Source organism: Juglans regia, chromosome 11 (assembly GCF_001411555.2).
Source record: "Juglans regia cultivar Chandler chromosome 11, Walnut 2.0, whole genome shotgun sequence".
In the NCBI taxonomy this organism is placed as follows: domain Eukaryota; kingdom Viridiplantae; phylum Streptophyta; class Magnoliopsida; order Fagales; family Juglandaceae; genus Juglans; species Juglans regia.
In genome coordinates, this window is record NC_049911.1 from 6,038,076 (window position 1) to 6,057,159 (window position 19,084).

General features: G+C 37.8%; 2 protein-coding genes across 2 annotated transcripts; one reads left to right on the top strand and one right to left on the bottom strand.

Moving 5' to 3' along the window:
- The first annotated feature begins 3,807 nt into the window (after positions 1 to 3,807).
- On the top strand, positions 3,808 to 8,791 carry LOC108990650 (putative U-box domain-containing protein 50). Its single transcript, XM_018964668.2, has 8 exons — positions 3,808 to 4,308; positions 4,388 to 4,500; positions 4,634 to 4,761; positions 4,913 to 5,354; positions 5,838 to 5,978; positions 6,069 to 6,608; positions 7,252 to 7,962; positions 8,375 to 8,791. The coding sequence occupies exons 1-8, from the start codon at positions 4,146 to 4,148 to the stop codon at positions 8,579 to 8,581; spliced, it is 2,445 nt and encodes an 814-aa protein (XP_018820213.1). The 5' UTR covers positions 3,808 to 4,145; the 3' UTR covers positions 8,582 to 8,791.
- Positions 8,744 to 18,864, bottom strand: LOC108990651 (nucleobase-ascorbate transporter 11-like). Its single transcript, XM_018964669.2, has 10 exons — positions 17,944 to 18,864; positions 17,311 to 17,408; positions 17,049 to 17,219; positions 16,263 to 16,363; positions 15,366 to 15,501; positions 15,131 to 15,181; positions 11,006 to 11,293; positions 10,395 to 10,629; positions 9,801 to 10,081; positions 8,744 to 9,198 (listed from the first exon to the last, which is right to left on the bottom strand). The coding sequence occupies exons 1-10, from the start codon at positions 18,605 to 18,607 to the stop codon at positions 8,977 to 8,979; spliced, it is 2,247 nt and encodes a 748-aa protein (XP_018820214.1). The 5' UTR covers positions 18,608 to 18,864; the 3' UTR covers positions 8,744 to 8,976.
- Positions 18,865 to 19,084: the final 220 nt, after the last annotated feature.

Here is a 19,084-nt window from a genome sequence, read left to right on the forward strand (position 1 = left end):
GTCCAAGCTATCCGTCCACTTCGAGTACAATGGTACTAACGAGGTCATCATTAGGGACGGATCAGGTTTGGCAATTTCTCATGTTGGTACTGTGAACTTTTGGCTTCCTACTCGAACCATTGCTTTAACCAACACTCTTTGTGTACCTGCCATTCACAAGAATTTAATCTTAATTCATGAATTCACCAAGACTAACAATCTTGTTATTGAATTTCACCCCTTCCATTTTTTTTTTGTGAATGATCTGACTTCAAGGGCGACACTAATGCAAGGCAAATGTGATAATGGCATCTACACAATTCCAGCTTCATCTTGCAATGTTGGTGCTACGAAGGAAGCCTTGACCACTGAATGTGTGTCTTCAGAATTTCCAGTTCCTCACCTCTTGAGTATATGTTCACAGATGTTTGGGGTCCAACTCCACATACATCTATTGAAGGCTACCGCTACTATATTTTATTTGTTGATCATTTTACGAAATATTGCTAGTACTTTCCTATGAAACAAAAATCTAAAGTCTCCACCATTTTTCCTCAATTCGAGGCAATTCTTGAGGAACAATTTTCCTTACCCCTTAAATATATGTACTCAGATAACGAGGGTGAGTTTCGCACTTAAAGACTATCTTAGCCAACATGGTATTTTTCATCTCACAACTTCTCCACACACTCCAGAACAAAATGGAGTGGTTGAACGCCGTCACTGACATATAGTTGAGACAGGAATGACATTACTCTACCGTGCTTAGCTCCCCCTTTCATAGTGGAATTTGGCCTTTCAGACTGCGGTCTATTTAATCAACCGTATGCCAACCCCATTGCATTCTCTCCACTCACCTTTTGAAGTTCTATTTCGATCTAGTCCCAATTATCTCAAGCTTCGGGTATTTGGCTGTCAATGTTTCCCATAACTCAAACCGTATTCGCAACATAAGTTGGATCCAAAATTCTGTTCATGCATCTTTGTTGGATACTTCACCTCTCAAAGTGCGTATAAGTGTCTTGATCCAATCACTAATCACATTTTTTTATCTCGCCATGTTCGCTTTGACGAAACTATTTTTCCTCACACTTTAATGTCTTCTCCTTCCCTCTCCTCTCAACCTGTGTCCCCCTCACCTCAGCTCCTAACTCTTGATCGCCTTATGCTAGATATGTCAAAGCAATCATCAGGTGGTCAGGCCTCCTCAGGTCCTCTATTGGATGAAGCTACTCAATAGGTGCTGTCACAACCTTATATTAATGTTTCCCCTGATTCGCATCCATCTGAGCATGCTCCAGCATCCCAAGCTCCTATTATTTCCTCCTTTGAACGGGTTGCTGAAGCCAGGCCCCTTCAATCTTTGCGCGTGGTCACACGGTCCATGAACAATATTTACAAACCCTAGCGCCTATTTCTGACTACAAAGCATGTGTTACCACCATCCTTAGAGCCCACTAGTGTTCATAAAGCTCTTAAAGACCTGTACTGGCGTCAAGCTATGCGTGAGGAATTTACAGCACTTGTTCGCCATGGCACATGGAAGCTGGTTCCTGCTGCATCCCATCAGAACTTGGTTGGCTCCAAATGGGTGTTCCGTATCAAACGTAAGCCTGAAGGGTCCGTTGATCGATACAAAGTTCATCTCGTCGCCAAAGGATTTCATTAGCGACCTGGGCTCGACTTTACAGAAACATTCTCCCCCGTCGTGAAGCCTGCTACCATTTAGATCATCCTATCTCTTGCTGTGATGAAAGGTTGGTCTATCCAACAACTTGACATTAACAACAACTTTCTTCACGACACCCTCACCGAGGATGTGTTCATGGCACAACCAACATGATTTATTGATACCTCCCATCCTCAGCATGTTTGTTATCTTCAGAAATTCATCTATGGACTGAAACAAGCCCCAAGGGCCTGGTATCATGTTCTTCATGACTGTCTCTACGGCATTGGTTTTGTGAAGTCTGCCTCGGATCACTCATTGTTTATCTACACTAATCACAGAACTGCTGCATACTTTCTTATTTATGTTGATGATTTAATCCTCACTGGCAATGATTCTGTGTTCATCTCTATAGTCATCAAGCAGCTTGGCTCTCGATTCTCTCTAAAAGACCTTGGGCCTCTTCATTTTTTTTTTTTTTTTCTGGGCATTGAGGTATCCCTACTTCGCTCGGGCTCTTTCTCTCACAACACAAGTACGTGCTGGATCTTTTGCTCAAAACTCGAGTGGATGGTGCTAAAGATGTCACTACCCCCTAGCCCCTTCAAGACGTCTTCATCTTCATGATGGTTCAAGTCTCGTTGATAGCACCACCTATAGGCATGTTATCGGTTCTCTTCCGTACCTAGCACTAACTCGCCCCGATATTGCTTTCCCGGTGAATAAACTTGCTCAATTCATGCACTGCCCATCTGAAACTCACTGGGTTGCTATCAAACGGTTACTCTATTATCTCAAGAACAATATCTATCATGGGATTCACCTTAAACGATCAACAGCTCCTCGTTTACTCTAATGCAGACTGGGTAGGGAACGCTGATGATTGCACGTCTACCTCTACGTACATCATCTTCCTTGGTCCTAATCCTATATCTTGGTGCACTTGGAAACAACGAGATGTGGCTCGCTCCTCAACTGAAGCGGAATACAGGGCCCTCGCCAGTGCCACGTCTGAACTTGCATGGCTTCAATCACTCTTCCATGAACTTGGCGTTAAAATCTTGTTTCCACCAAAGCTTCTATATGATAATATAGGAGCCACACAACTAAGCTTAAATCTAGTACTTCACTCTCGAATGAAACATATTGCCATAGATTTACATTTTATGCGGGATTATGTGAGCAAGGGATTGGTTCAGGTAGCTCATGTTTCAACTCATGATCAGCTAGCTGACTTAATGATCAAAGCCTTATCACGCCAACGATTTCAACTTCTGCGCTCCAAGATTGGTGTCGCCAACGGGAGCACCATCTTGCAGGGGCGTAATAGATGAACATATCAATCCCACCAATCACTAGACCGTGATCTCAGATATGCAAGCTTCATGGAGTGAAATCTATTCATCTCCTAAACTTTAGCCAAGTGTAATCTTGTGCAGCACAGCAAATCAATTATTGCCTTTTGTGTAAACATTAGATTTGTATAAATAGGTTTCCTCTTGTAATACAATGTGTGACTTTTTTAATAAAACATAAACATGTTCAAATCTCTTATAAACTCTACAATTTTCAAAGGAAGTGCGCAAATATTGCATACTCTAATACTACACCTAACACTACTATCTTAATATGTTAATCTCATGTTAATTAAAATTTATGCTTAAATAGACAATTTTAGTTGAGAAATGTTTTGTCCATACATAAATCTTACGAAAGGAAACTTATAAACTAATATTACTTGATATAATATATCGGATTGTAAACCACGTTTAGTTATAACGTAAACTTGACATATCATATAAAGTTACATTATTTTGTAAACTTATTTTTGTAATATCTATATTGCAATGATAAGTCATAAATATATACAAAAATTTTATAAAAGTAAACTTACATATTAATTAGTTTGATATAAAAGATTAAATTTATTTTATAATAAAAATATTTTATAACTTCATATATCACGTAAAACCAAATTAGATAATAATTTTACTTTTATAAAAATTTCTTTATAAATTAAAAATTTTTATAATAAAAATAGTATATGAAATATGAATTATGTTTCGGGACTACGTGATAATTTTCTATAGAGTAGCCTGTTTGGATGGGAAAAAGGCATTTCCTGGAAAGCGAAAACAAACGAGGACGACCCAACCTTGCCATGCTCGCCAAGGCATTCACAAAAGTCCAAACGTGGCCGTCCAAAGAGGAACAAAAAAAGCCCTTTGAGATCTACAAAAAGATATTACCTTTGAAAACAACGCAATCCGCGGGGCAACCTTCTCTTGTTCACTTTCTGACAGATTTTTCACAAATCCTTCCACAGGATTTGGATTTGGATTTGCTTACCCAACTAAAAATTTCCAGTCCTTTTCTGGTGTTGGGTCTCGCCGGAACTTTGCTAAACTCCATGTATAACTAAAGTCAATTAATCTTCTTCTTTGTTTCCATAAATCAGAAAAAGGAGTCAGAGTAGTACTGATTTGGTGGTGGTCAAATGGATGCTCAGGCAGAGAAAATCTACGTTGCTATTGGAAATGATCTGCAAGATGGGTTCAAGACCTTGGAGTGGACGCTTGGGAAATGGAATTCTCGTCCAATCTCCATAGTCATTCTCCATGTCACTTACAACATTTCTGCCGATTTTGTTTACACCCCATGTAAGTTTTCACAGTTTTATTTCAGTTTTCCACGAGTTTGAGATGGGTTTTTCTTAGTTTCGTGTTTCTCATGTTTCAGTCGGGAAGCTCCCTGCAAGTGTTGTGAGTGAAGAGAAACTGGAAGTTCTTAGGAAATATGAGCAAGAAAAGATTGACAAGCTGCTTTCCAAGTATATCACTTTCTGCGGAAAGGTATCATTCTTCATGTTTTGCTTCTCTGATCGATATATATATTCTCATGGCTTTCTGAGATTTTGTATCTTATTGCTATATATTAATTCACACCTCCAACAGTTTTCAGAAATTTTCCTTTCGTAATTCGTAGGTGAAGGCTGAGATATTGAAAGTCGAGAAACACGATGAGCCTGTTCAGAAACTCATTGTAGATTTGATTTCTCGCCTCCAAATAAACAAACTAGTCATGGGGTCCACATTCATGAAGTCCTCCTCGTGGTATGATGCATTTTTCCTTTCAATTGCTGAATCTGCTTCATTTTATCTGCCTTGATTGGATATATCAATCATCTATGATCTATTTTTGTATCTTAGCTTAAACCTTGGTTTATTTTTATTTATTTTTTCTTTTTTGGTTTGACCTCTATAGGAAATCAAAGGGCACGATTAGTGGGTCATTTTACATTCATCAGCACAAGCCCCATTTTTGTGAGTTTTACATTATCTGTGGAGGAAAGCAGGTGTTCCTCAAAGATCAAAAAGAAGAAAGAATCATGGAGGATGATCAAGGGGTTAGAGTTGCACGAAGGAGAGATAACAAGGCTTCTCTCAAAAAATGGGTCGGGAAAATGTTTTCCGACCAAACAAATACCCCAGAAAGAAACTCTTGTCACTCATCCAGTAATTCCTCAGTAAATTCGAATTCACCCAAATCACAAAATCAGTGGGAAATTCATGTCCAAGAAATTGAGAGTTATCTCCAGCAGTTGCTGTCTTCAGATTTGGATGTAGATGATCTTCCCCAGGAGAATGACAGTTTCCAGATCATAACGAGCCATGCAGCTGAGTCCGGGAACAACGATTCCCACATGGTAACTAAAAACTTCATAGATATTTTCTTTTCGCAACATGTGGCTGTAATTAAAACTGTTTATTCTGGTAAGTTGTAAAAATAATTGTTTTTGTTATGGTTTGGACATGGAGCAGCTGTTTTTGTTCACCCACCCATTTTCGCTTTCCTTATCCTTCTTTTGTCTCTCTCGTCGAAAAGATAGTGATAGTACGATAATCATGACAGGATGTGTTTGGATGCTTGATTTGGTGAAATTATCAATTATCATTTTAAATTTTATTAATTATTTTATATTTTAACACTCTCGTCACATATAGACCCGAGTCTCCTCATAGGTGGACCAGACTCTTGATGGTATTTAATAGATTTACACCTAACACATTTTAATGTGCCTTAATTTTCCTGTCCCCAGAAAGTGGGTTTCCATGTTCTGTCTCTTCCTATTGTCAGTCTCAATGAGCAATATATACTGATTTTGTAATTCATCTTGGTATTTCATCAGAGCCTTGCAGAAAAGATCGAATCTTTAAGAAGTAAAATTAATGAAGCTCAGCAGGAAATTGAGTTGAAGAGAAAAGAAGCCAAGGAGAACGTTGAAAGGCATGCAAAAGCTGGATGGGTCATTTCTTTATGCATTCAACGGGTAATAATTAATGCAACCTCGTTAGTTTTGTATTTTATGATCAGTGCTTTTTCTGTTTGGTTCCTCAGAAATTTTTCATTTTTGATGCAGGCTGAAGAACTTGAAACTTCTATAAAAGAGGAGGTAAAAAATCGATCGGAGTTGGAGAAAGAATTAAACGCAGAAAAGGAACAAATGAACGAAGTAATCATCGACATTGAAGAAAGCAAGAGCAGGCTAAGTTCATTGTTAGAACTCCAAACCGAGCTGTCCGAAAAACTCCAGATTTCAACAATTGCGAAGTCACAAGCCGAGGTCCAGCTCGAAAAGGCAGTGCTGACAAGGGCAGAGATGGTGAGGGATATCGAGGAGTTGCGGAGACAAAGAGATGTGTTCAATAGGAGGATCGAATTCTGCAGAGAAAAAGACGCCATTGGAATGCTTTCGAAGCTTAATGAAATGAGCTGTGGTTACAGAGAGTACAGTGCGGAGGAGATCAGATTAGCCACTGATAACTTTTCGGAGAGCAAGAGATTGAAATCTGGTGGGGATTGGACGAATGTGTATAGAGGGCGCATGAAGCATGGCGCAGTTGCGATCAAAGTTCTGAGTTCAATCGGGCAGCTATCCCAAGAAGCTTTCCAAGCTAAGGTAACTAAAACAAACGTGTCTTTTTAGGCCTTGTTTCATTAGAAATGTTTAGTATACACATGTATTTACAAAAAGATAACATCCATCCATCCATCCACGAATAGATTTTATAAAAGAAAATTTAGAAATTTATATAATAATTTTATATGATACGTTATATCTATTTTATAATAAAAATAATTTTACAATCTAACGTATTATATTAAGTTATATCAATTTATAGGTTTATTTTTCGTGACTTGATATGATACGTTAGATTATAAATTATTATTTCTAATAAAATAAATATTCTAACGTAATATTTTAAGTCATGCCAGCATATAAATTTAATTTTTATAAAATCTCTGCATAGACCTAATACTTATCTTCTTTAATATCCTGTTGGCCTGGAAAAGAACATGAGTTTTTAATTTAATGAGGAAAAAAAAAAAACTACAATTTTCACTATTTTGCATTTGGTATTTTAAACTATTAAAACTGATTTTTTTTTTACACTTTTCTTTTTCTTTCTAAGCACTTTTCAATCCTTAGGCTTAATTTGGGTAGTGAGTAAATAGTGGCTGACGCATAACATTTCTCTTTTACCTTAATGATTTTCACATGATTCATGGATCAAACTGAAAACTAACTCACTTTAATGCAGGTGGATGAACTTGGCCAAATTCGACACCCACACTTGGTGGCCATGGTTGGCTTATGCTCCGACCTAAAATGCATTGTCTTTGAATACATGCACAATGGTAGCTTAAGGGATGTGTTATCTTCCTCTGACAGAAGCTCTAGGAAAAGAAACCGGGCCCTTCATTGGCTGGACCGTGTCCGCATTGCGACCCATGTTTGTTCGGGCCTGGGTTTCCTCCACATGGCAAAGCCCGTGCCGATGGTTCATGGCTGCCTTGCCTTGTCCAACATCCTCCTAGATCGCAATCATGTCGCAAAGATCAGTGGTTATGGGCTCTCACAAGCCCATGATGAATGTGGCTTGCGGTTGGATATTTGTGCTTTTGGGTCTGTAATGCTACATCTTTTGACCGGGAGAAAATGGGCCGGGCTGGTGGAAGAGGCAATGACTAGGGATAGGGAAGCCTTGGCCCAGGTCCTGGATGAGACCGCGGGAGATTGGCCATTAGATTTAGCGGAGGAATTTGCGGGCTTAGCGATAAGGTGTTCGTCCATTAACAGTGAGCCCAACGCAGACCTGAGCATCACCAGGGTAATGGAAGAGCTGAATAAGATTAAGAATAAGGCGGAGGATGCAATGAAAAGAGGAGGATCTGACACATTTATCAATGGAGATGTTGATGAAGCAGACTCATGCGATGTGCCCAAAGTTTTCATCTGCCCCATATTTCAGGTTTGGGCCCTCAACCATTTTCCACGCCAGTTTTGAACACATGACAAAATAGGCTCAGAAGTTGGGTCAGATTTTGGGCCCACTTTCATGGTGGCAATGATTATACTTATTTGAGTAATTCTATCTACAGTTGTGAAATATGTAAATGTTGTGCAGTCGTTTTGAAAAAGAGTAGGATTCACTATTAAAAATTATTATTTTTCATGTGAGTTCTATATTTAATCATCTTTTTCAAAGTGATTCGTGGCGGTTGCACGCTCACGACTGCAATTATCATTTTTCTATTTATTTTATCAGAAAAAAGTGATGTTTAATAATTTATTTATTTTTTTTTTAATAAATTCATTTATTTTTTAATAAATTCATTTATTTTTATATATTTTGTTGTCTTATGTCCATAATTTTGGTGCAGGATATAATGAAGAACCCACACGTTGCAGCAGATGGATTTTCATACGAGCTAGAAGCCATAGAGGAATGGGTAGAAACGGGGCATGACACCTCTCCCACGACAAACTTACGCCTCAAGCACACAAAGGTCATCCCTAATCACACCCTTCGTTCACTCATTCAGGATTGGCAAAGTAAGAGATCAACAGCAGCCTCCATAGCACATTAATTAAATTGTCTCCTGTAAATTGCTCAAACAAGTAGTGTGAATTCAGCTTCTTGATTTTCTTTTCCGTTTTCCTCTTGTGGATATATTGTACAGTAGTTTTCTACTCTTAATCAATAGGAAGAGAGAGAGAGAGAGACAATTGATAGTATTTTCCATGAAAAGTATTTGAAAGAATGTTTTTGACTATTGATATAATGATTTAGCAGTCAATCATGTTTGTCTCAATTACAACAGAATCTATTGATATGTATATAGAACCATCCTATTTTCTGGTTCCAGCTTTGTTATACTAAGATCACTGCTTCACCAACCCAAAGAAAATTCTAGGAAGTGGTCTCCAGGCAGAGCAATTTCCCTACTAGTTGACTGCTGCTAAAGCTATTGGATGCCAATCATCACACTCCCAAACATCTTGCCCAGTAAAAGCACTTGGCAACTTTTCTTGGAAGAGCATAGTCTGAGAGAAGTGATGGGTCATTTGCAATTTCTTCAGCCCTTGACCATATGTATACCCCCCTTTCTTGACGGCTGCCTGGGACAGTGTTGTCCAGTACAAATGCCACAAGAAGCGTCACCACCATGTTCAATGACAAAATTGCATTTAATGCAAAATCGAGCTGAAACATAACCAATGAGGAACATGACAGATCAGCTCTTATTTCTCACAAGGAAAGATGAAAAATTACATTCTTAGATAAAATAAACGATTTCCTGAAGAAAAGATCTTTACATAGATGCATGGTAAAAGTCTTTAAAAATGAGAGGTTCTTTTTGGAGCAAAAAGTCTGATCAATCATTAGAAGAACCTCTTTTTGGTAATTCCTGATGCCAGACTAAATCAATATCAAGTCAGCATGGAAGTTTCTCGTATGAATGGTATACTTGATGTTCTTTATTGGTAAACAAAATTTTATTAATCATAAAATAGATAAAGGCCCTACAGAACATATACAAGTGCATCGCCTATGCATGCTAGTTTAGTGATATAAGGAAGTCGTGAAAAGTCATGCCATTAATATACTTGATGTTAGTCCTTTGAAACTCATGAACTTATTTATTCGAAGTAATTCTAGAAATTCGAAGATAGCTTTCATTCAGATAATCACTCTTGAGAGAGTTCTACTGAGAGAGTTCTGACAGATTGGCTGACTCGATTGGCTACACTCAAAATACAAAAGCATTTAACTCAATTAAAAGCAAAAAAGAAAGACCAACTTACTTGTTTACTGCCGGTGTAGACTGGTCCACTTGAAGCAGCTGCATAAGGAACAAAATAACTTGGCAGTATCAAGCTGGATTCCGGTTGATACTGCTGGAAATAGGCCGGAATGGATAACCCAAGGAACAATGACACACCAACTACGGTAATGTTTCTAAAACTTGCTGTTTGGCTATACTGCAAAGTGGAAAGACCCAATGCCACAATAAGGGCCCACATGAAGCACAGTACAGAAGCAGCCAATGCCTGTGGTATAGAGGCAAGAATTGCACCCACTTTTCCTATCAAATACAAGTGAGGAAATAAAAACTATCAACCTAAATTAAAACTAGAAAAGAAATTAACCACCTGGGCGTGATAATAAGCAAGCTACATTTGTCAACAGAAAGGATGCTTAAAATATTGAATCCAATCTGCAGATGAAAACTCATATTTGATCTCAGGTATCAAACCTGACAGATTGGCTTGGATGTGTTCTGGTCTCTCTTGATTCGGGTATCAACCACATACCCATATACATAACATGCCAATCTGTAGGCCTCATGAAGGTACACCTGCAGAAGGATTTCGGCCTCAATCATTAATTTGGCTTACCTACGAACGAGAAGAGGATCAAGAAAACTGCCCCAACTTCGACCGCCCTTCGACTTGCCACCTTTGTTATGTCAATGGTATGGACATTTTCTGTCAAGGTTGTTGATCCAGTTCCCGAACCCCAAAGTCCAGCCAATATACTGCAGAAGCCCTCCATTGCAATTCCTCTACTCACAATTCCTGGAGATGGAGGCTTGGAATTAACCCGCACAGAAGCAGAGTGATATGTTCCCACCTGGTTTGGTTGTTGCACAATTTGCATCAGTGCCACACTCATAATTCTATCTCTATGTTTATTTAGTGCTCTTAAGTGATAAAAAAAAAACCAAATTATTTAAACATATGAACTGGGACTTCTCATGTTATTCCACTTGCTTCCATAAATGAAGTCATGAAAGTTTCTTGACTGCAGGAAGTCAATGCCAAAAGTAGGCACTTGCAAATTCCCCCTAAAAGAGAGGGCTTATAATTCAAAAAGTAGCACAATTCTCAGCTGGGAGGATTGCAGAAAATATGCTGTTCTCCCATCTCCCCATCAACCACCAAAAGATATAAACAAGACATTTTCCTTTTTGTTTTTTTTTAGTGCATTGGTATTACGAGCAACTAACCGAATCCACTGACGCAACCAGTGACACTATGATCATGATCAAGGAAGTCCTTAAATGGAAGATGGGAATACCCCACTGCAAAGGGTAGGGGATTCTAACCCACGCAGCAGCTCTCCATGCATTTGAAACATCAGTTCTGCAATGCTTCATGGTGTATGCATGCTTTCTACACGCATCAATTAAGATGTTGGAACTGGGTATGTCAGGACTGCAGCCTTTGTAATTGTATGCTCCTCCTGCTGTCAAAAAGAATGCATATGTCCATATAATCATAATGCTCAGTGGAACCTGCAAAGTTTTTAGATATTTCAGTATGATTAATACAGCAATACTTGTAATCACAAATCACGTTTGTAGTACCTCATCTACTAAAACCAACAACAAAAAGGAAATGAAGAAGTTTTAGGCTGCTATTGGAAACATGGCCTGGATAGGTTTTGCGTACTGTATTTAAAATTGTCCCCATGATGTGGACCCACAAATTGTCAGGTAGAATGTGTTGTGCCAATGGAAGCTCTAATACCAACTTGTAGGTATAAATTCAGATTTTTGGATCAGAAATGTAGAGCAGAAGAATAAAATAAAGCAATCGCACAGGGCACTAAGAGTTTAATAGTTCAGATTGAAAGCTTAAATCCACAGGCGGAGATGGTTAAGAAGATACCAACTAACACAAAAAGGAATACAAAAGATGGTGAGAAACATTCAAACCCTAAACCCTATAATACTGTTTTTTTTTTTCCTTAATTTTGGGGTAAGTAAACCCTGATACATCCAATGCCTCACATTCTCACAAAAGAATATTTATAAAAATATTTATTTTTCTTTAATTCTCTTGGTGTAGTTAAACCATAAGAATTTACCATCTCGGGCTAAAGCCCCACTTGGAGCTTGCACCAAAGCCATCAAACCTATAGAAACAATCCTTATATACAGGCTCTAAATTTCAATTGCCGTTGGGCTAGGTTTACCAAATTCAACCCTACAATTCCTATTCCTTTCATGTTAAGGAAACAAAAAAAAATTCAAATCCTTTCTACCTCGTTTGTTTTTGCAGATAAGATGAGATGAGTTGAGATAAAAGTTGAAAATTGAATAAAATATTATTAGAATATATTTTTTTAATATTATTTTTGTTTTGGAATTTAAAAAAGTTGAATTGTTAATTTTATTTTATATGAGAATTTGGGAAAGTTGTAATGATTAGATGAGATGAGATGAGTTGAGAAGTTTACTGAAAACAAATGAGGTTAGTCTTTGTTTGGCCTCAAAGATATTGCCCATTATTTTGTAGATTGCTATGCCAGATTGGACTTAACATTTGGCACTTCCCAGCTTACACGTAGCAAGTGTGCTAACCAAACATATAAAAGGTCGCTTTCAGATATAAGGTGATTGCATGAAGTGCTAGGTTTCATCTCAGTTGGATTGAAGCATCAGCTGGAAGTTCTGTAAGGAAGGTGAGGCTGATGGTGAGCAAGAATGAATTTTTAATATAGATAGATTGATGGATCAGGATTTGAGGCCGCACCCAAAAGGAGGAATAATGTGAGTTCAATTGATAAGCTGGGCAAGGTTGAAACAAGAACCATTGCAGACAACCATTAATAATTAAGGTAAAAAATAGCAACTAATGAAAATGATTATCTATAAAGTGGATTGAATTATTAACCATCCAGAACCAAGATTATGCAGAATCAATAAAGAAATCCATGTTAAATGCACCTAAGTTAATGACATTCAATAATTAGAAAAGGAAATTCCGAAAGATTGGTTAACATAGATTTCAACATTTGGACTAGCAAGGTTATATTCAACATTAGAAAAGAAAATCTAAGTCACCTATATTCCAAAAGGACTGGTCAAGGTTACATTTGGAGCTCCTTTGACTCATTATAAACTGCAAAAATTTCTCCCTACCAGGAAATGTGGATCCCATTCATGCTCAATATGGGTGTTACACAGTGGTTTTTAGCCAAAGACCGGATTCTCTTTCTGTTGGGGACCATGGTATAGATCTAAGTTACAATCCTATAATAAAGATCCAATTCAACATTGCATTTCGATGTCGAGAATTTCCATTTTGGTGAATGACATCCTGGTTGGGTTTTTTAATAGTTCACGTGGTTTGAGACAAGGTGATCCGCTATCTCCTTTTCTTTTTATCCTTGTCATGGATGCATTGAGTAGAATGTTGGAAGCGGCGGTGGAAGGGAGGTACTTGTCGGGCTTTGAGGTGGGAAATGAGGAACGGAATAGCACTAAATTATCTCATCTTCTTTTTGCCAATGACACTTGATTTTTAGTGAGCCCAACCAAGAACATATTCGAACTTTGAGAGCCATGTTGTTATGTTTTGAAGCTGTCTCGAGCCACAGGATTAACCTAAACAAGTCTGGAATTGTACCTGTGGGTGCCGTAGGCAATATTTCAGATTTGGCTAATATTTTGAAGTGTAAGATTTCTTAAGTATCTTGGTCTTCCCTTGGGTGCTTCTCACAAATCTGTTTTGACATGGCATGGGGTGATTGAGAAGATCAAGAGAAGGTTGGCAGGATGGAAAAAGTTATATTTGTCTGAAGGGGGAAGAAATACTTTGATAAAGAGTACGTTATCTAATCTTCATACGTATTTTCTTTTACTTTTCCCTTTGCCGGCTGGGGTTGCTAGAAGAATTGAGAAAATTTATCGTAATTTCTTATGGGGAGGAATATGGGAGAAAAAGAAGTTTCATTTGGTTAGTTAGAACAAGGTTTGTTAGCTGGTTTCTTGTGAAGGATTGGGGGTGAGAAATTTGAGATTGTTTAATAAAACACTCATTGGAAAATGGCTTTGGCGATATCATGAAGAGAGAGATGCTTTATGGAAGAATGTTGTTGCTGCTAAATATGGGAGTGGCTGGGGGAATTGGTGTTCTAATGAAGTTAGAGGAGCGTATGGGGTGAGTTTATGGAAGTTTATTAGGAAAGGTTGGGGGGAATTTTTCTAAACATATTAAATTTAAGGTGGGGGAAGGGAAGAGGATTCTCTTTTGACATGAGATTTGGTGCGAGGAGCTCTTGAATCAGATTTTCCATCTATTTATAGGATTGCAAGGGATCAAAATGTTGCTGTGGCAGATTATCTTCAGTGTATGGATAATAATATTCTATGGAATGTTGACTTTATTAGAGATGCAAATGACTGGGAAGTGGAATGTTGTTTCAGGTTTTTTGGGAAGAATTTATAATTCAAAAGTGATGCGGGGAAGAGAATACAAGCTACTGTGGGACCATGCTGGAAATTTCAGGTTTTTAGTTAGTTCTTTTTATAAGGTGCTTAATTGTCATTCTGGTTATGTACTCCCTTGGAAAAACATTTTGAGGGTGAGGGTACCTACTAAGGTGGCGTTCTTCAGTTGGGTGGTTGGTCTAGGGAAATTATTGATCACGGATAACCTTAGAAAACGTGGTTTGTGTGTATAGTTGATTGGTGTGTCATGTGCAAGAAGGATGGTGAATCTGTAAATCATCTTTTTTTACATTGTGAGATGGCAAAGTCTTTGTGGAATGAGGTTATTGGTCGGACAGGTTTATATTTGGGTGATGCCTAAGGAAGTTGTGGATTTTCTTTCATGTTGGTGTGGTTTTGATTCAAGGAAATGTGTAGCTGTCAGATGGAGAATGATTCATTTGTGTTTAATGTGGTGTCTATGGCTGGAAAGGAATGAGAGATGTTTTGAAGACGGAGCGTTCTTTTGAAGATCTTTGGAATTTTTTCTTTTTTACTTTGAGTTTGTGGGCTAAGATCTTTGTAAGGAATGCTGATAATGTACTGAATCTGTTTCTGTTTTAGTTTTCCTGCTTTCTAGAGTGTAGTAGGTATTTCCTTTGTATTATACATACTGTGTACTTGGACTGTGCCTATTCTTGGTAATAAAATTTCTTATTAATTATAAAAAAAAAAAGATCCAATTCAACAGAAAAAGGAAAGGACAAACAACGATTTTTGTTTAATTCATCTCATCCATAGCATTTATACAAACTTGGTATATCCCATAGCACATGTAAAAACGCGGTACATTAATATACAAACTGCAAATATATTCTCCAGTATATCATGATATGATGAAAGGTAAGAACATACCGCATAAATTCGAAATACACGATGCCCAAAGATGGATATTCCACGAAGGTACTAAAAAACAACAAAAATGAAACAGTGATTGGCATGAACACTTTGCAAAAGCATTTAAATGACTTGACAAGAAATAAAAGATCATATCAGGAACAAATATATGTATAGAACTACAAAATATACAGGCCTACTTAGAAATGGACAATCTAAACCAATTAAATTAATCTGCTCAAAAATCACATACCAGGGCAAATATAAGAAGTAAGAGTATCTGTGGAATGCTGATTTCCACACAACTACCAGCTTCTGGGAAGCCATAGCTAAAAAACGCTAGACCTACAGCGGCAACAGTTGGTGCCACCACAACTGGGTTAATAAACCTGCAAGATGTCCTAATTTACATGAACACACATTGGCAAAGTCCAAAATGCAGTGATACTTGATCTGGTAGTCCTTGAGGACACATTTAAAAAAAACATAAAAAGAATTCTAGACTAAAATCTTGAAAAACTACCAATGCACCCAATAAAGGGAATATAGCAGAAAATTAATAATGAATAATCTGGGAGATTTCCTCCTCATCAGATTTGCTATTTGCTGCAACCACAAGGCATCACATGAATATGGACAGACTGAGATATCTGTCCCTGTGAAAAGAAAGCTAAACATGCTAGAACCTACATCGTAAGTAGTGCTCTATTATATTGTCATTATTATTTATTAGTTTATTGTTTGAAATATGTTACATTGCCATAATTGGAGTAGAAAAAAAAAGAAACTTTTTTACGATTTGTAACCTCACCAAGACCTATAGGGAGTAAACCCCAAATACATGATCCCCATTCACCAGAATCACGTATTATGTAATTCAGGAACTTCTAACATGGAAACAAACCTAGAAAGTCTAAGTCAACAACTCATTCCAAGCACACTTTTTAACTACTACGCTGCACCCCAAAAGGTTAGAAGAAGAGATACTAGAAATAAATAGCATCAAGACGGAACTTGGGAGTGGCAGAACTAATGCAGCCGAGAAAGTAGATTAATTTTTTACTAGAAATTTTTTTAAACTTCTTTTTAAAGAAGCATCAAAGATTGGGACAAGCACAAGCAAGATATTACAATTAGCCCATTGTTTTACCTTAAAAAAAGGGACATCAAGCCACTGTATCCCAAAATGCTCTGAAATATTGAACCAACGATTATTGCCCCTTGCAGTTCCCTCATTATGTGCCTGAATTTCTGCAATACATAAGGCCATGTTTGGATAGCACATTTTTCCAAAACTTTTTGAAAAGTTTTTTCAACTTCAAACCAAACATCTTTCAATCTAAAAAAAAAAAAAACTATTTTAAGTTTTCATCTAAGTAGTTGCCTAGATTTCAGTAAAATGACAAAAAAAAAACTTCTCAAAAACCAAAACAAAAGATACCCTTAAAAAAATTATATCCAAACAAATTTTCAACTCTACCCATCCACTTTCACAAATACCAATACAAAAATATATTTCAGAAAAAATTATTCAAACAAAACCCAATAAAAACCACATCTCAAAATTTTTCAAAAAACCTCTCAAATATTCTCAAAATTTCATTAACCAAACACACTCGTAATATATTGAAACTAAGGGATGAGTTGAAATCCAAATGAAAAACAAAGATACATCTATTCAACTGATTCTTTTGACATGCAAGAAGGGGCTCACTGCTATAGAAATTCACAGTGACGCTAGTCATTCTCATTCAATCAGAAAACTTATCATCCTCAAGAGTGCCCTGGAAATTTTGAAGAACTTAAATTTTCGGCAAGTAAATGTCTTCTAAGTGCAAAACTTTTATCTGGAATTTACCGTCTAAGGTATTCCTTGGGAAGCTATAAAAGCTTAAAGCTAATTGAATGAAACACTTCAGAATTCTTATAAACGTACATGTTCAGTAAGATCACGATATTCTCGAGCATTCATGATTACTAATGCTGGTGCCAGATATACATATGAGCTCCCTTGAACTAAAGGAAGTCGTGTGCCAAAGTAGGAGTGCAGTATTGTCGTGACGCCAGAAACCAGCAGCATTGTTGAAATCACAGTAGCGATATCCTTCTGCCATGATTTATTTAGAAATAAATGAAAAAACGCATACCATCGCCTTACTAAATTGGACTAGAGATTAAAGGAACCATAGGATGCTTACATCTGTTCCACCCATGGCTGGTACAATTATAGAGGGGATGAATATTAGTGAACCAGCCAAAGATAGATAGTGCTGCAGGCCATAATATATCAACGGTACTGCAGTTAAACAACCAAGGATCAGGAAATGGTAATAAATTCTAGCAAGTAGCACCAACAGGATTTCAAGAATCCCAATTCAAATCTTCCTAAGGTTTCAAATGGGAAATAACAGTTCAGCGAGAGAGAGAGAGAGAGAGAGAGAGAGAGAGAGAGAGAGAGAGAGAGAGAGAGAGAGAGAGAGATAACATTAATCACTCTGAAAGACTGAAAGAGCAATTACAATTTTTTGCTTTCTCTGAACTACACGGTAAAAGCTTGAGCTAAAATTCTCCTACGATTGCAAACGTAGCTTGCTCTTAACACATCCAGTTCTGGCTCCAATAAGTTATAATCAGGATTGATATCCCAACAAAATGTTGGTAAGAAATCATTTTTTTTAACTACTGTTTCGTTGCTTTATCGTATCAATTATCAAATGTATGCCTTACTCCAAAACTTCCTCGAGATTTACATACAACTATTTCAACCAAAACAGTAAATGCAGCTCCATATACCAAAAAGGAAAACACACATCAAGAAAAACAAAACTAACCAAAACCAGGATTTTCTCTGAGCCCACATTTCAATCCGGACGGCCTGTGCCACCCACCTGGAGCAGGTTCTTCACCATAAGGAAAATCGAGTTTCGCATCTCTTTCAGCTAGACTATCGTCTTTCTTTGGCTCAACCGTTGGGGCAACAGCTGGGACTTCGTTTCCGTGGCCATTTCCATTCGCATTCGCAATTCCATTCACATTCCCATTCCCATTACGGTGCACACTTCCATTCGAACCAACTTTCCTCTCATCGACTTTAGCCTCATCCCCAGTCCTCCTACTCTGATCTTCACCCCTCCCTGTTCCATCCCTCTCATTTTTCACCACCGGTTCGATTTCAATCCCCCGGTTGGGCTTTGTCCGGCCCAGAACCGGGTCGATCTCTATTTTCGGCGACGACCCGCCGTTTATAGAATCAAGGCCCTTCTCCAAATCAAACAAAGCACTATCATTCTTCTCGCTGGCACTTGCCTGAGTCCCTCCAGAGTAATCAGAGACAAAGCCGGTCCTCTTGGCCCAAGATCTCAGTTCGTTCGGGTTGTGATCGATTCTTGGCATAAACGGCTCGATCTTTTGAAGCATAGAACTAAGTCTGGTGGTACCACCACCCTTCACTCTCTCAGCCTTACCTCGGGATTTTGAAGTCGACCCAGTTTCCATTGGAGCTATTCCGCGAATGGGAACCAGTTCTCCAAGAAAATCAGCCAGAGGAGCAAAGAAATAAACCCGCTTCGTCCCTTACAAGAGGAGAGGGAGAGACAGAGAGACAGAGAGACAGTAGAAGCAAAGCAAAGAGTGGGTATTAGATAGAAAAGGTGTCAATGAGAGAGGAGCATCATTGCATTATTTGATTTGGTAATGGCGACTGAATGAGGGAAAGTTAGCTTTTCTGAAGTATTCGTTTAACTCCTTTCTGATCCTTCTCATCTCATTACCGCTCGCCAGTTGCTATCAGTTGGAGCTTTCAGAGGCTGTTAAATTACCGTAAATGTCCCCAGTTCTTGGCCGTTGAAGATTTAAAAAATAAATAAATAAAAACAGAAGAAATGGCAGATGTTTATCTTTGAAAAAATGCTTCATTACTTTTCTAACCTCCGCATATTACAATTTTTTAATATTTTTTTAATATTTTTTTGA